General features: G+C 46.7%; 1 protein-coding gene across 4 annotated transcripts in view; it reads left to right on the top strand.

Moving 5' to 3' along the window:
- FERMT2 (FERM domain containing kindlin 2) overlaps positions 1-13796 on the top strand; it is a 50215-nt gene that overhangs the window by 23306 nt on the left and 13113 nt on the right. For 2 of the 4 annotated variants that reach the window (XM_075029486.1, XM_075029485.1), the window contains exons 3-7: positions 7069-7203; positions 10734-10766; positions 11217-11442; positions 11587-11689; positions 12029-12136. In XM_075029486.1, the coding sequence (XP_074885587.1) occupies positions 7069-7203; positions 10734-10766; positions 11217-11442; positions 11587-11689; positions 12029-12136 (605 nt within the window). The remainder of the gene's footprint in view (positions 1-7068; positions 7204-10733; positions 10767-11216; positions 11443-11586; positions 11690-12028; positions 12137-13796) is intronic. The other 2 variants (XM_075029488.1, XM_075029487.1) reach the window with 1 other exon arrangement.

Here is a 13796-nt window from a genome sequence, read left to right as displayed (position 1 = left end):
TTAAACCTTTTTTTCTTCCTTCACGCCCCGCTTGTAAATAAAGTAGCATTTTTCCTACAATAGTAGAGCTGAAGTGGAGTCCTAGTAGATGCATGTGAGCATCTTGGGGGGTATTTGGGGGGGCCACACCAGCATCTCGTGATACAGTCTCCGGATGCTCAGTAGCACCATGAAGATGCTTGGAGCTGACATGGAGACAGACCCGGTGAAATACCGAGGAAGGGTTTGCTGCTTTTTGCTGCCACGAGTAGAGAGGTTTGGCAGTAGCGCAGCTATTTCTAAATATGTCTAGGGGATGGGTGTGGAAGGAAATCTTACCATTTAGAGAGTCGGCCAAATTGCAATGTACTCAGCTTTTTAAATTGCGAGGCCCAAGTGTACCGCTGCCAACTTCTTCATTTCGCTATTTTCCTCTTTTATTGCTTGCCTACATTCAGCTACAGCTGTTGTGTAGGACCCAGATGAACACCAGAAACTGGACTGCAAGGGAAATAATGAGATTTAATTGCAAAGTGACTGAAATGGAAAAAAATATTCCCTTTTCTCCCCCCTCCCCACCCCGGTCCCTGTTCTGCCTGTTGAGTAGCATCAGGTTGTATGTCACTGCGTGAGTCACTGAATTTTTTCATCCTTACTCTGCTGTTGACAGAGACCCTTTAAATAGACTTTCATCCTGAAGACATTAGGAGATGCTGGCAAACCCAGTGCCGCCGCCTTCCTCAAGATTACTCTGATTGCTCTTTATGGGCTGATGCAGAGGGTGTAAGTGGATTTTTTTCTCTTGTTTGTGGCGCTTAATTTGATTGAGTATAATTTGACTTCAGCTGCAGTTCAGACACTTCAGGGGCAAGGCTCAAAGTGCTATCCTCCTCTGAGAGGCATCCAGTTAACTGGAGTCTGGGGATTTCGTCCCATTTGCGGAGAAAAACATCCAAACATTCAGCGTCTGTTGACTCTGTCTCTCCAACAGTCCTTTTTATTAGCCTTGCAATAACACTTGGCTTCATCGCCGCTGTCTGCCTCCTCCTCCTCCTCCTCCTGGGTCCCTCCTGGCCGACGGTGCCGGATTTTCGGCTCTGGGTACCGCTCGCGCAGACAGCATTTGCAAGCAGCGGTCACGCCGCTGCAAAACCCAGTGACTTCAGTTTTTGGGTGGTTTTCCAGATTGCTACTGTGGTGGCAAGTCAAAGTAAGTCAACGGGCGCTTGGGTTTTCCGCGCTGAATTTGGGAAGGCTCTAGCAAAGCCCCTGCCAGGGTCAACCCCAGTTTGGTCTGTGCCCGTGGCATTCATTGGGCATCTCAGGAGGCTTTGCGGGATGTCCTGACATAGCTGCACGGCCTGGGGCAGCAAGTAGAGAACTTGGCTTTTACCCAAATAAATATTTAAGCAACCAGGCAGCTGAAGAACCCATAATAAAATGTTCTGAATGTAGATGGGTGTACAAACCTACTGAACTGTGCTAAGGGGTTGAGGATCTGCTCCACCATCCAATACTGCCCAGCATCCGGTACAACCACAGACTTATCTCCAAGCTCTTCAAAAGTTATATAAGTTTTTTTTTTTTTTTCTTTTTTTTTTTGCCTCTGGTCTGTTTTGCAATACTTTATCTCCAGTGAATTTATGTTGAAGATAAGTCAGATGATACTTAATTCTGTAAACTCAGGAATTCTGTAAATTCAGGAAACGCAATCCATAGAATTCACTCATTCCAAAGAAAAATACTTTCTTTTTTTTTCTAGAGCCTGAAATGGGAGAGAAATGGGGTTTGAGGTCTCATTTTTCTAAGAATTGTCATGTTGATGTGCAAAGGCTGTAATTTTTATGAGTCATTGCTTCGAGACAGCGGTGATCCAGTGCAGAGATATCCCACTTCAAAACACATTTCCTTTCGGAGGGTAACTGGACCAGCATTAAAGAGAGGGTTTCCCTTAAATGCTGTCTGTGCTACAAGTAAAATTATGGAGTTTTTATGCTTCAAGAGCTAACTAGGCGAACCAGTCCTCTGGCCTTGTAAGGGAGCCAGAAATCGAGTGGAAAAATGGATGCTGAGAGCGCTTCTTTGGAGCATTAATTTTCCTTATATATCAAAACTGAACATTGAAACTAGTGTGATTTCCCATAATTTTTATTTCTGGGGAAGTTGGTACATATTCACACAGCCCTTCCAGTCAATGATGCCGTGTTGTGTATGTAGGTGGTGCAAGAAAACCACAAATCTGATTTCTTGTAGGAGTTTGAGCCCATCCCTCGGAGCACAGAAATTGTCACCGGGTGTCCCCGGACCCCTTCACATGCTGCTTGGTGTGGTCTGGGGACCCCACATCTTGGATGGGGACAAAGCAGCAAAATTACCCCTTCTTCCATGCCGAGACACGTGGATTTTGGTCCTATCTCTGACCACAACTGCTTTCTCATCACAATACACCTTGGTGGTTAAAAATGCAGCAGCTGCAAGATTTACTTGGTGGATTCAGTGCAAAAGAGCATAAATTGTGAATTTTACACCCTGTAAGGCGGATATTTTTCTTCAAAGCCAGTTTTCTAGGGGCAGTCGGTGTGGTGTCCTATGAAAAAAAAGGATTTCATCCCAGCTCTGCTGTTTGTCTCTGGGTGGGAGATAAATGGGCACAGCTGGGCTGGGTGACCTGGGCAGGGGTTGGACAAGAAATGAGGGATTACATGGGAAATAAAAGCCATGGATTTGTCTTCATCAGGAGACAGCACAGGCACAAGTAGGCTTTTGCAGGCAGATGGAAAAGAAGATGCTGTAGGGAGTAAAATGGCTTCATCCAACAGTTGGAAAAATTTCTCTTGGAGGTTGAAAGCTGCCTTCCTGGTTGCGTTTTTTAAATGCCTCCCATGAAATGCATATGTGTGTGCTCCTCTCGCCAAAGAGCATTTCCCTCACTTGATAAAATCACAGAATCATGGAATGGTTTGGGTTGTAAGGGACCCAAAAGATTATCTAGTTCCAACCCCCCTGCCATGAGCAGGGACACCTTCCACTAGACCAGGTTGCTCAGAGCCCCGTCCAACCTGACCTTGAATGTTTCCAGGGATGGGGCATCAACCACCTCTCTGGGCAACAAATCCCCTAAATTTGACGAAGCCCTTCTGCTAGGACGTGGACATGGAGCTGCAGCAATGTTAGGGCTCAGCCGCGGCTGCAGCTGGTCCAGCGTGGGCTGGAGGAGATGTCAAAATACAAATAGTTCCCACTTGGATCCAGCTGAAAAATGGTTTTGGGACAGATTTGGGGCAGTGCTTTCCCCTCCATACGGAGCACGCTGCATGTTGTCGCAGATGGTTTCTGCTGGCGGCTGCCACCAGTGGCGCCGGGGATGCTCAGTAAGACGCTGGATAGCTGGGTTTTCATGCGCTTACACAATAAATAGAAATAAAATGCTGAAAGGATCATTTACAGTAATTTCTAGTAGACGTTGCCAGTGCCATCTGTCTCGTGTGTACAGACAAGGAGTCTCTCTTAAAGCAAACACAGCCCCAACCAATGCATCAATTGAAGAGTCAACACATTAGCCTTGTACAGAAGGTCACTTCTTCTGGTTCACCCACGTTTCACTGACCCTTTTTCCTTCGAAGGGATCTTTGGCAGGAGCAGCCTGGCTTCAGCTGGAAAATGCAGATGAAATAGTTAACGGAGGATTTCAAGTGGGAATTTGGGGCTGAAGTCAAACCCTGGGGAGATGTTTTAGCCCAGGTGAACAATTCCAGCAAATGGGCTCCACCAGGTGCAATGGGACTTAGTAAAAAGCCCAAACCTATATAAAGGACTTCAGTTTTTTTGCACCACTTGGGTACTTTAAAGATCTTTCTCTTGCTCTTATGACCAGAAAACAGGGGCTGGGACTCTGGAGCGGTTCCTTTGTCCCAGTTTCCAATTAACTGGAGTCCTACCATCTGCAAGCCCTTACACCCTTGGATAGGCTCTGCTTTAGCTACAGTAACTAAACACCATGTCTGCCAAACCCAGCTCTGTTCAAAACACGCTTTAAGACCCTTTGTACACTTACTAATCATAAGCAGCGGCAAATATTTTTTTCGCCAGCGGTTTACTGAAAGATTGAAACATGCAAACTTGCTTCTTGCTTTTCCTCTTAATTCCGGGGTGGGAAATAAAAGCAACATTGGTCTCTTGCTGCTTTTCTGCCCTCTGCTTTTTAGCACGGCAGGCTTTATTTTTAATTTCCCCTGCAACCCTCAGTTGGCGTCAGTGGGTTTGCAAAGTCTCGGAGACGATGGTATGTCCAGCGGATCGCTGTCCGGGAGAAATTTGCGGCTTATCGATGGGAACCATGCGCGGCTGCAGGGGAGCAGGGATGCTCCAGCATCACAAGGATGCCGCTGCCTTTGCCGTGCCCCGCGGCCATGCGCCGTTTCGAAGCAGCTGCCGAAAACTTGCCCGTATCCTTTATAATCCGACGATAGCGTCATGAACGACTGAGGGACTATAAAAAGTTGCTTTGATATCAGATGGTCAAGCTTTGGGCTGTCTCCAACAGATTGCTTTCAGGAGCTGAGCTTGGCCCGGAGCCCTTCTCTTGGCCTCTCTGAATGGTTTCAGCTGAGAGGCTGTATCAGTTGCTAATGCACCATAAATAAACATCAGAGTATAAACCTTGCTAGCAAAATACCAGGGGAACTCCTCATTTTAGGCTGTGCTGCGTGTTGTCCCTTGCGCATGACCCTGGTTGTCCCAGCAGATTTTTTCTTCATGAGGTAAGCTGGCTGTGATAAATGGGAATGCGAATAGCTGTCTGGGTTCATACGCTAGGTATTTATTGCTAGAAATGGTCAAAAAGTTGTGTGGTGAAACTAACTGTTGGTTAGTGGGTGTAGGGATGGAGTTTAGCATGATAATGTGTATGTAGTAATAATAAATCAGTATTAAAGCTTAAATTAAACGAAGCTTATATGTATATAAATAAAAGATATAAATATTATATAAATAAATATATAATAAAATTAAAGCTTAAATTAAAGCTGTGCCAGATGATGGTTTGGGATGGCAGACCCACGATATAAGAGATGGTTAAATCCAGAGGTGCCCAGCCTCTGGATGTGGGAACACCAGGGGTAGCCGGATCCATCCCTGGAGGTCACCTAAAATCAAATCCCCCAAATGTGACAGGCATGGCAGGGTTGGTGGTGGTGCACAGGCTGTTTATTAGAATAGCAGAAAAAATAAAAGGGAAAAGCACAGGTTGTTACTTAAAATAGCATCTCAGGGAGGCTGTCACGGTGTGTGTCCCCCCCCATGCACCATCCCCGTGATGCTCACTGTGTCTGCAAACAGGGAAACGAAGCCCAGGGATGTGACCTGTCAGGGAAGCCGCGCTTTAATAAATTTTGGGGGGGGGGGGGGGGGGGGAAGTAATTTTTGGAATGTACTGTTTATAATGGCAGCCGTCCCCTGACAAATGTGGAAAAGCACTTCTGGTTACTGGGCTCATGGTGTGTCCCTGGATGGGGTGAGGGGGGAGCAGAGCTCAATTCCAGCCTGACGTTTCCCCGCTTATTTGCAGTAAGGAAGGATGCTGGCGCGGGTGAGCGTGGGTCGGGGCAGGACACATCTGCCGTGGGGACGTGTCCCGCTCGGGTCATGTGCTGGGGACCAAATTCCAGGTTTAATTATAATCCCGTGCCTGGGAGCGTACAGCAAACTCCCACTGCTGCCAGCCCCGGCGGTGAGATACGAACCCTGTAACCTCTCCTCGTTAGAATAATGACTTATTGTCTTGTTCAGCATTCCTCTTGGTGGGAAAATACAGCCTGGCTGCAATGCAGCCAGCTCCCTCTCTTTCTCCCGGTCTCCGTTGCGGCTACAGCTGCAGGCTTCGACGGGGACAGAACCGGTGGCTGCTTTCCGTAGGGCATCCCAAAGCCCAAGCTTTCCACATCTTCGTGCAGCTGAGCTTTTACGGGCAATACACGCAAAAAACAGAGCTAGAAACAACGCAGAGGCTTGAACGTGGACAGCCAGCTCTGAAACTCTTCCTTCCAGGCTCAAGCGTGACCCACAATCTCCTTTTTCCTAATCCAAGCCGTATTTCAGAGCTCTCCGATCGTTTTGCAGCCTTTCATCATTGCAATAGGATGGCTTCGTGCCCAGGTGAATGATTTTCCAGGTCAGTTCCCACATATCGACTGAGGACAGTTCAGAGTAGATGGAGGGGGTTTTTTCCTCCCCTCTTGGTTTTTGCAGCGCCGGCGGGGGACTCCTGGCTCCCGTCCAGTCCCTCGGTGGTTTCGGTGGTACGACGGACGGCGGACTCCGCTTTCCCGGAAAGTTCCTTCCTGCTTGGAAGCAACTGCAGCAGGCATAAGCAAACCCAAAGCACTGCTTTAGTGGAAAATGGCCCTAAAATTCTCTTCTTCGATAGCCCCCCGTACTCCCATGGCTTAAAACACAAACACACTGGGATGCTCTTAATTTTAAGTAACATGGTTTTAAAATTATTCAGGCTGGAATGGGAGAGGCTAGAGGTTTGCTGTGAAAAGGAAACACTTTGGCCAAAATCTCTTTAAAAAGTGGGTGCCTTAAATACAGGCTTTAAAATTTCCAGTCTGAAATGTAAATAAATGGCTTGACTCTTGGATTTCTCCTATGGAAATGAGAGTGCCTGGCCTGTTACCTAGGTGCCTAAATAGGGGTTTACCTGCTGATTAATGTTAATGTTTAATAATAACTAATATTTAATATTAATATTAATTTATATTTGTATTTATATTTAAGATAATGGGTGGGAATGTTACTAGGCTGTGTTGCAGGGTCTAGCAGTGCTTTTATTTGCATTTGAGTGGATGTGCCTGGGAAATTCAGCATTTTACCCAAATGCTATGTTACCTCTCCAGCCAAGGACGGTGCTTGTTTCTGAGAGACTTGCAGGGAAAAAGTTCTCAACTTGCTTGTTAACTATTGCAAAGCAGAAAAATCAGCCGAGGGAGATACTGCATTGCTGGGTGTTGTTCCTAAAGGAAGGATACTCTTTCTTTCCCCCCTTTTTTTCCATCCTGCCTTTGTAAGAGTGGTCCATTTTCTCCCCAGACATCAGGCATCCAGAAGAGCTCTCCCTTTTGAGGAAACCCAGAGATCCGTCAAAGAAAAAAAAGAAGAAGTTGGATGATCAATGTGAAGACGATGCCTTTGAGCTGGAGGGTCCGTTGATCACGCCGGGGTCTGGTGAGCCGGGGCTTGCAGGGATGGGGTCAGCAGGAGGCAAACAGATAATAAAATGGGGGTGGGGGATGACATAGCGGTATCAGTCTGATGTAATTCTTTAAGGTCTGTGCAAGAAACAGACCCCAAATAAATTCCACAAATCATCCAGGGCTGCAGCACTTGGTCACGGTTGCACAGATGCATGCCTGAAGCTGTCACGCATGTAGGGGAGCACAACAACGCCAGACTTCATAAAATAAAACAGAAACCAAGTGTGACCACTTTAACACTCAGATTGGGTTACTGAAAGGTTTTCTTACCCTATTAAGAAAGGAGTTAAATGGAAAATCGTTCCTAATGTCGAATTCCAGGTGTGTTTTAGGCAGTACCACCATTCTACTTATTTATAGCCCAGCAAAACCAATATTTTATTAATTGCATTAGTGTTCCCTTATGTTAAGGGCATAGCTCTGGGCTGTAATGCTAAAAAAAAAAGCCTTTTATTACTGGGGGTTAGTTTGCCAGTCTGGCTTACAGAACCAGAGCAGCATTGGTAAGAGAATTGCCAACGGAGTAACATCGCTAACGGAGTAACATCGCCAATGGAGTACCATCTCCTGCCGCAGGCAGCAAATTGATGCAGGGAGGTGTTTGCAAGCGGAGGGGGTTTTCAGCTCCGATCCATGGCTGCTGGGGGTCTGCTGTTTGAAAGCAAATGGCAGGAGCTTAAATGATAAAGTTGGTCAAGTGGGAGCACTTTAGCCCAAATGGACTTGGGGAGAAAGCCGCAGCGATGTGCGCTGCCAGGTGGGCGAGACGTGCCTGGCTGCCAAAGCTCTTGGTTTTAAATCCAGCGATTTTAAATCCAGCGAGAGGGAAGCAGAGCAGCTTTAATTAAAAAAAAATATCTTGGAATTCAGTAAACTTGTATTAATTGGTCTTAAATTAACTGAAGTACAAGTGAAGGTCATGCAGCGTGGTTTAATGCCACTGGTGGCTCTGGGCTTGTAAGCAGAAAGGTTTTGGCTGCGCAGGGCGCGGGTGAGGGTGATGATGCCCTGGAGCTGCCATGCCCAAGTGATGTGCACCACGGGCTCCGCAGCAAACCATCAGCACGGGTCTGTAGCAAGGGAAAAGTAATCCTTTTGCTCCTGTCTTGCTCTTTCTCCTCTCAGTTACTTAAAAATACTTCTGGGCTAGTCCTCTCCCACTCCTGGCTCAGGGAGTCTTCCCTGCATCAGGCAAGGCTCCAGTCAATTTTCATTTTCATTTGGCATTTTCCTCTTGAAAGTCCGTAATTAGCCTTTCCAAAAGTCAGTGTTTGTGGACAGCATCTCCATTAGATTAATAGGAAATACTTGGCCTGCTTTGGGGGAAATGTACGCAAAAGATAGGTTTTTATTTTAATTATTTATTGGTCTTTCAGTGAGTCACTTTGAACTGTCTTGCTGATTTTGCTTTCCTTGTGAATGAAATTACTTTTGCTGCAGGTTTAATTACTGCGGCTACCTGCCATGTTTAGGTGCCATTAGTTAAAAGTCTTGTTTTTAATCTGAATAAACTGTTTCTAGCGTTATTCCAACATTAGTTTGTGTGCTGAATGCTTCTGTAAAACAAGTTAATATTTCAGGATCTGCTTATTTCAGTGCATGTAGATGTAACGGGCATGTTTTGTCACTGAGCATCCCGTACCTGGCAATGAAACCATTTAAATCACTGTAGGCAGAGCTGTCAATACACCCAAAGTAAATGTTGCCCAACACTTTCCGTTAGAAGACCTGTATTCACTTGTTTATAAGTTGACCAAACTTTTAGCTATTTAACTGGAACTTTCCATGACATTGCCTGCCTCAGGCAAATTTTTTAAGGGAAGCTTCTTCTGAGATGGTTCAGACGTTTGGAGAAGGTGATGAGGAGAACACTTGAGGGGAAGCTTTGCTCCTTGAGCAGACACTTAAATGGGGGGATGTCCATGGGAAAACCTGCCCGATTTGGGGCAAGAATTGGGATTTTCTTTTATTGGTCCAGTTAATGCTTAGTCCTGTCTGCTTGAGCCACATGAAGGTTGGGGCTGGCATGCCGCGAAGGCGGATGGGGAGGAGGCAAGAGCATCTTTTGGGATGCAGTTTATGGATGGTGATAGTGGTTTATTGCTGGTTCTTGTTGGACTGCTCTGCTCCTGGTGTATGTAGCTGGCAAGTCACTCCTGGCCTCCTTGCAAGTGTGAAGCTTGAAGGTGGATATCTCCATCCCTTGGCCATTTCTGCTGCTTTTTTGCTCATGCCTGTTGGCTGGGTCTGTCCTGATGGCAGGTACCCATGGTGCTTACTGGTCCCCCAGATCATTAATCCAGACTGGGATGCCGGCAAAATTTAACAGGAGCATTAAAAGCATCCTGGTGGTTTTCTTGTTCAATGGTGACAGGTGGTTTTCACTTACATTTTCCATCCTGTCAGGCAGTTTAGAATCACGTTTCTATATTATTTTAAGATGTTGGCTGTCATTGGTATGATGCTGCTGATTCAAACCGTTCTTACTGCTCCTTGAGATACCCGTGGCAAAAAAAATGAGAGTTTGGAAAGGTTTTTCTGTTGTTTTGGTCTTAGACTTTTCCAGATGTCTAGCTCAGCTTTCTGTCATTTCTTGCCCGCTCAGGGAGGAGGGATTGTTTGGAGTGAGGAGCTGGAGGGTGGCCCGAGGTGGTGGTTCAGGGCAGCAGCAGGAGGTGGCAGAGAAGACCTTGCTTGTAGCATCTCAACCTTGCCACGTGCCACCTTCAACACCCTTAATAGCGCTCTTGGAGGTGGTGCATCGAATTGCACGTCTGAACAGGCTCGTGATTTAAAAAGGCCACAAGTCTTTCCCAAAAAGCCAGTTGGGTATCGGTCCTTCTAGGTACTGGTGCACAGGTTTATGCCCAGCAAATAATGCTGAGCTCATTGGCCGATGTACATACGCATTGGAATTACTGACATTAGGATACGGTTGTTGAACCTCCTTTATTTTGAAAAACTGAATTTTATATTCTTAACGTAAAAATCAGTGCTCCTGTGAGATGAATAGGGACTATTTAGCTCTCAGCTATTTTGGGGTATGAGATACCAAGCTGGGTCCACTTTCTTCTCTTCAAATTTGTAATTTTAAAAGGGTATTTTTTGTCTGCTTTGAGTCTGTACGAGCTGTAAAGCTTTAAAAGGCCTGGGAGTAATGTGTGCTTCGGGATCAGTTTTGCACCAAATCGCACCACTTGCTCAGCATATTAATACCGAATTTGTTTGACCGTCTCAGCAAGCTTTTCCGTCCGTGAAATGCCACGTTTCCGTGCCCGGCTGTTTCTCGTAACATGAATAAAATAACCGTGGAGTCACTTTGGTTGCTTTGCCTGCCGAGTCCACCGGCACCACTGCAAACGCTCCATTTGGGTGGTTAAACCTCATCTGTGCTATTCTGCTCTCTTCTGAAAATGCCTGGTTTTGGCTTCTGTCCCTTCCTACTCTCCCGGTGACTTTCTCTCGCCTTCTCACTCCCCTCCTTTCTTTCCCTCTCTATAGGCACCGATATTCTTTACATCGGCCCCGTCAAAGGTGAGCTCCACCTCAGTAGGACTTTTGCGCTCTGCCTCTGGTCTCTTTGACTGCGCCCTTAGTTTATTTTCCTGCTCCTCTAAACTTTTGACTTCCAAAATCTTTAAGCAACAGGTAATACCGGTAAGTTGGGGGCCATTCGTGTCCCAGGTGCCGCAGAAACGCAAGGGCAGGAGTTTCCCGGCGTGGGAGACCTGCACCTTTTCCCATGGATTTGGGCTGGAATGAGTTTTCCATCAGTTTTGCTCTTGGAGAAGAGCTGAGAGAGAGGGACAGCTTTTCATGGGAAAACAAGCAGTGCAGTGTTTTCCCATCGTGGAAAAAAAAGTGGTGAAAAAAGGGAAGGTTTCTCATCCGCTGGCTTCGGGTTTGTGTCTGAGTTGGCTTGGTTGGGAGCAGGCAGGGATTGGCCTTGAGCTAACTCCTGGCTTTTATTCCTCTTACTGGTAGGAAACATATATTCAAGCCCAGGACTGTATAGCAAAACGATGACACCGACCTACGATGCTCACGACGGCAGTCCCCTGTCACCCACTTCAGCCTGGTTCGGTGACAGCGCCTTGTCGGAGGGCAACCCGGGCATCCTGGCCGTGAGCCAACCTGTCACCTCCCCGGAGTCCTTAGCAAAAATGTACAAGCCACAGGCACTGCTCGATAAAGCCAAAATCAACCAAGGGTAAGTTAAGGATTTGTTTTTCTGCTATTTTCTTCCTTTTATTTTTTTTTAAAAAATACGCAGTTTTAAATTGCATTCTTGAAAGCCTCATCATGACTTTGCCAGAGTTTTTTGTTTGTGTTATCCCGTGTTGACAATTTACAGATGGCTGGATTCGTCCCGATCTCTTATGGAGCAGGAGGTGAAAGAAAATGAGGCTTTGTTGCTCCGATTCAAGTACTACAGTTTTTTTGACCTGAATCCAAAGGTACAGAGCTATTTATTTTAATTGCATCTTGCAGGCAAAGGCTTTGAGCAAAGGATGCCTGTATCCCTAATGTGCGTTTGTGCTGGTAAATCCTCCACCGCTTTGAAAATTGATTGTGCAGGCATCAAACCCAGGTTTGCGTGATCCCACGTACCTGTTTGCTAATGCTTAGGTATTGCTAGAGATGCTCTAATGGTTGTTTAGAGCCACTCCACTCCGGTGGCAGAGGCTTCTCAGTCTCGGATTGAAGTGTTGCACTGAAATGAAAGATGAAGTGGTTTGGCTTGAACTGGCCTCATACGTTTTACAACCAGTCCATGTTTTTGCGCTGTGCCGTAGTACGATGCGATCAGGATCAATCAGCTGTACGAGCAGTCCAAATGGGCTATTCTGCTGGAGGAGATCGAGTGCACGGAGGAAGAAATGATGATGTTTGCAGCGCTGCAGGTAGGAGACAGCCCGAGACGCTTACAGTTTTGGTTGAGCTTGATTTCGTAGCTTTGCAGACTTCTGTGTTGGTGAATATTGATTAACACGATAAGTGAAATCTGCTGTAACTGGTGTTTTAAGCCTCACCTTGTCTTCACTGGGAGCTTGGACTTCTCATGCTGGTAGAATTCGGATCGTTACCCGTCTCCTAATCCTCACTTGAGCTTATTAGGTAATTTAAATATTTGCTGTTGATTACTTCTCATGAAAAGGAACTTGGACTTCTTTTACCAAACATGTTTATGTCTATGTTAACTTTTTGGTTTGCCCTTCTTAAAAAACCCCAGTAAGTACACTAGGTTACTGAACTGTGTTTCTGGCATGCTACCCCTCAAACAGCTGGTGATAATCTGTGGGTTTCCCAGAACTTTTTATTTATCTGTTTTATGAAATACTTGGCGTGATTTGGCATAAATACTCCACCTGCTATTGACTTCTGTGAGACGGATGGCTATGTGTAGTCTGGCGTGCCTCGTTGCTGTAGGATGGAGAAATATCCCCATCAAGAGCATGGCTGTCTGCTCCTAGGGCCCCTTCTAGGGAAAAAAAGTGAAAACAGAAATATAAAGACTCCGTTTACCTTTCTGAGCCAGTCAGGATGGGTTGGGCATGGTCCTTCATGTGAGATTTTATGGATGTTTTGGGTTTATGGGGTAAAACCAGATGCAATACATCCTCCCAAACTGGGAGATGTGGTTGATAGGCCAGAGGGTCATGCTGCCATCCAGAGGGACCTCGACAGGCTGGAGAAATGAGCCAACACGAACCTCATGAAGTTCAACAAGGGGAAGTGCAACGTCCTGCCCCTGGGGAGGAACAAACCCAGGCACCAGTATATTCTGGGAGCCACCCAGCTGGGAAGCAGCTTGGCAGAAAAAAGACCCAGGGGTGCTGGCGGACACCCAGTTGAACATCAGCCAGCAACGTGCCCTTGGGGCAAAGAAGGTGAATGGTGTCCTGGGCTGCCTTGGGCAAAGCATTGCCAGCAGCTCGTGGGAGGTGGTCCTTCCCCTCTGCCCAGCACTGGTGAGGCCACAACTGGAGTACTGGGTCCAGCTCTGGGCTCCTCAGTGAAAGAGAGACATGGACATACTGGCGAGAGTCCAGTGAAGGGCCACAAGGATGATGAAGGTCCTGGAGCATCTCTTCTGTGAGGAAAGGCTGAGGGAGCTGCAACTGTTCAGCCTGGAGAATAGAAGGCTCTGAGGGATCTTATTGATGTATTTAAATACCAGGTGGGAAGCTGTAAAGGAGATGGAGCCAGGCTCTTCTCAGTGGTGCCCAGTGACAGGACCAGAGGCAATAGGCACAAACTGAAACACAGGAGGTTCCCTCTGAACATCAGGAAACATTTTTTTACTGTGAGAGTGACCGAGCACTGGCACAGGTTGCCCAGAAAGGCTGTGGAGTCTCCATCCTTGGAGATACTCAAAAGCCAACTGGACATGGTCCTGGACAATGGCCGTAGGTGGCCTTGCTTGAGCAGGGGGTAGGACCAGACGACCTCCAGGGCTCCTTTCCAACCTCAACCTGGCTGTGATGCTGTGAAAAGAGTAGCTCTGCCCTGCGGGCTCCACAGCGGTCCTTCAGGGTCTGTACCACCGACTCTTGGACTGAA

The sequence above is a fragment of the Buteo buteo genome, chromosome 6 (genome assembly GCF_964188355.1).
Source record: "Buteo buteo chromosome 6, bButBut1.hap1.1, whole genome shotgun sequence".
In the NCBI taxonomy this organism is placed as follows: Eukaryota; Metazoa; Chordata; class Aves; order Accipitriformes; family Accipitridae; genus Buteo; species Buteo buteo.
Note: the sequence above shows the minus strand (reverse complement) of the source record. Positions and strands in the feature narration are given on the sequence as shown.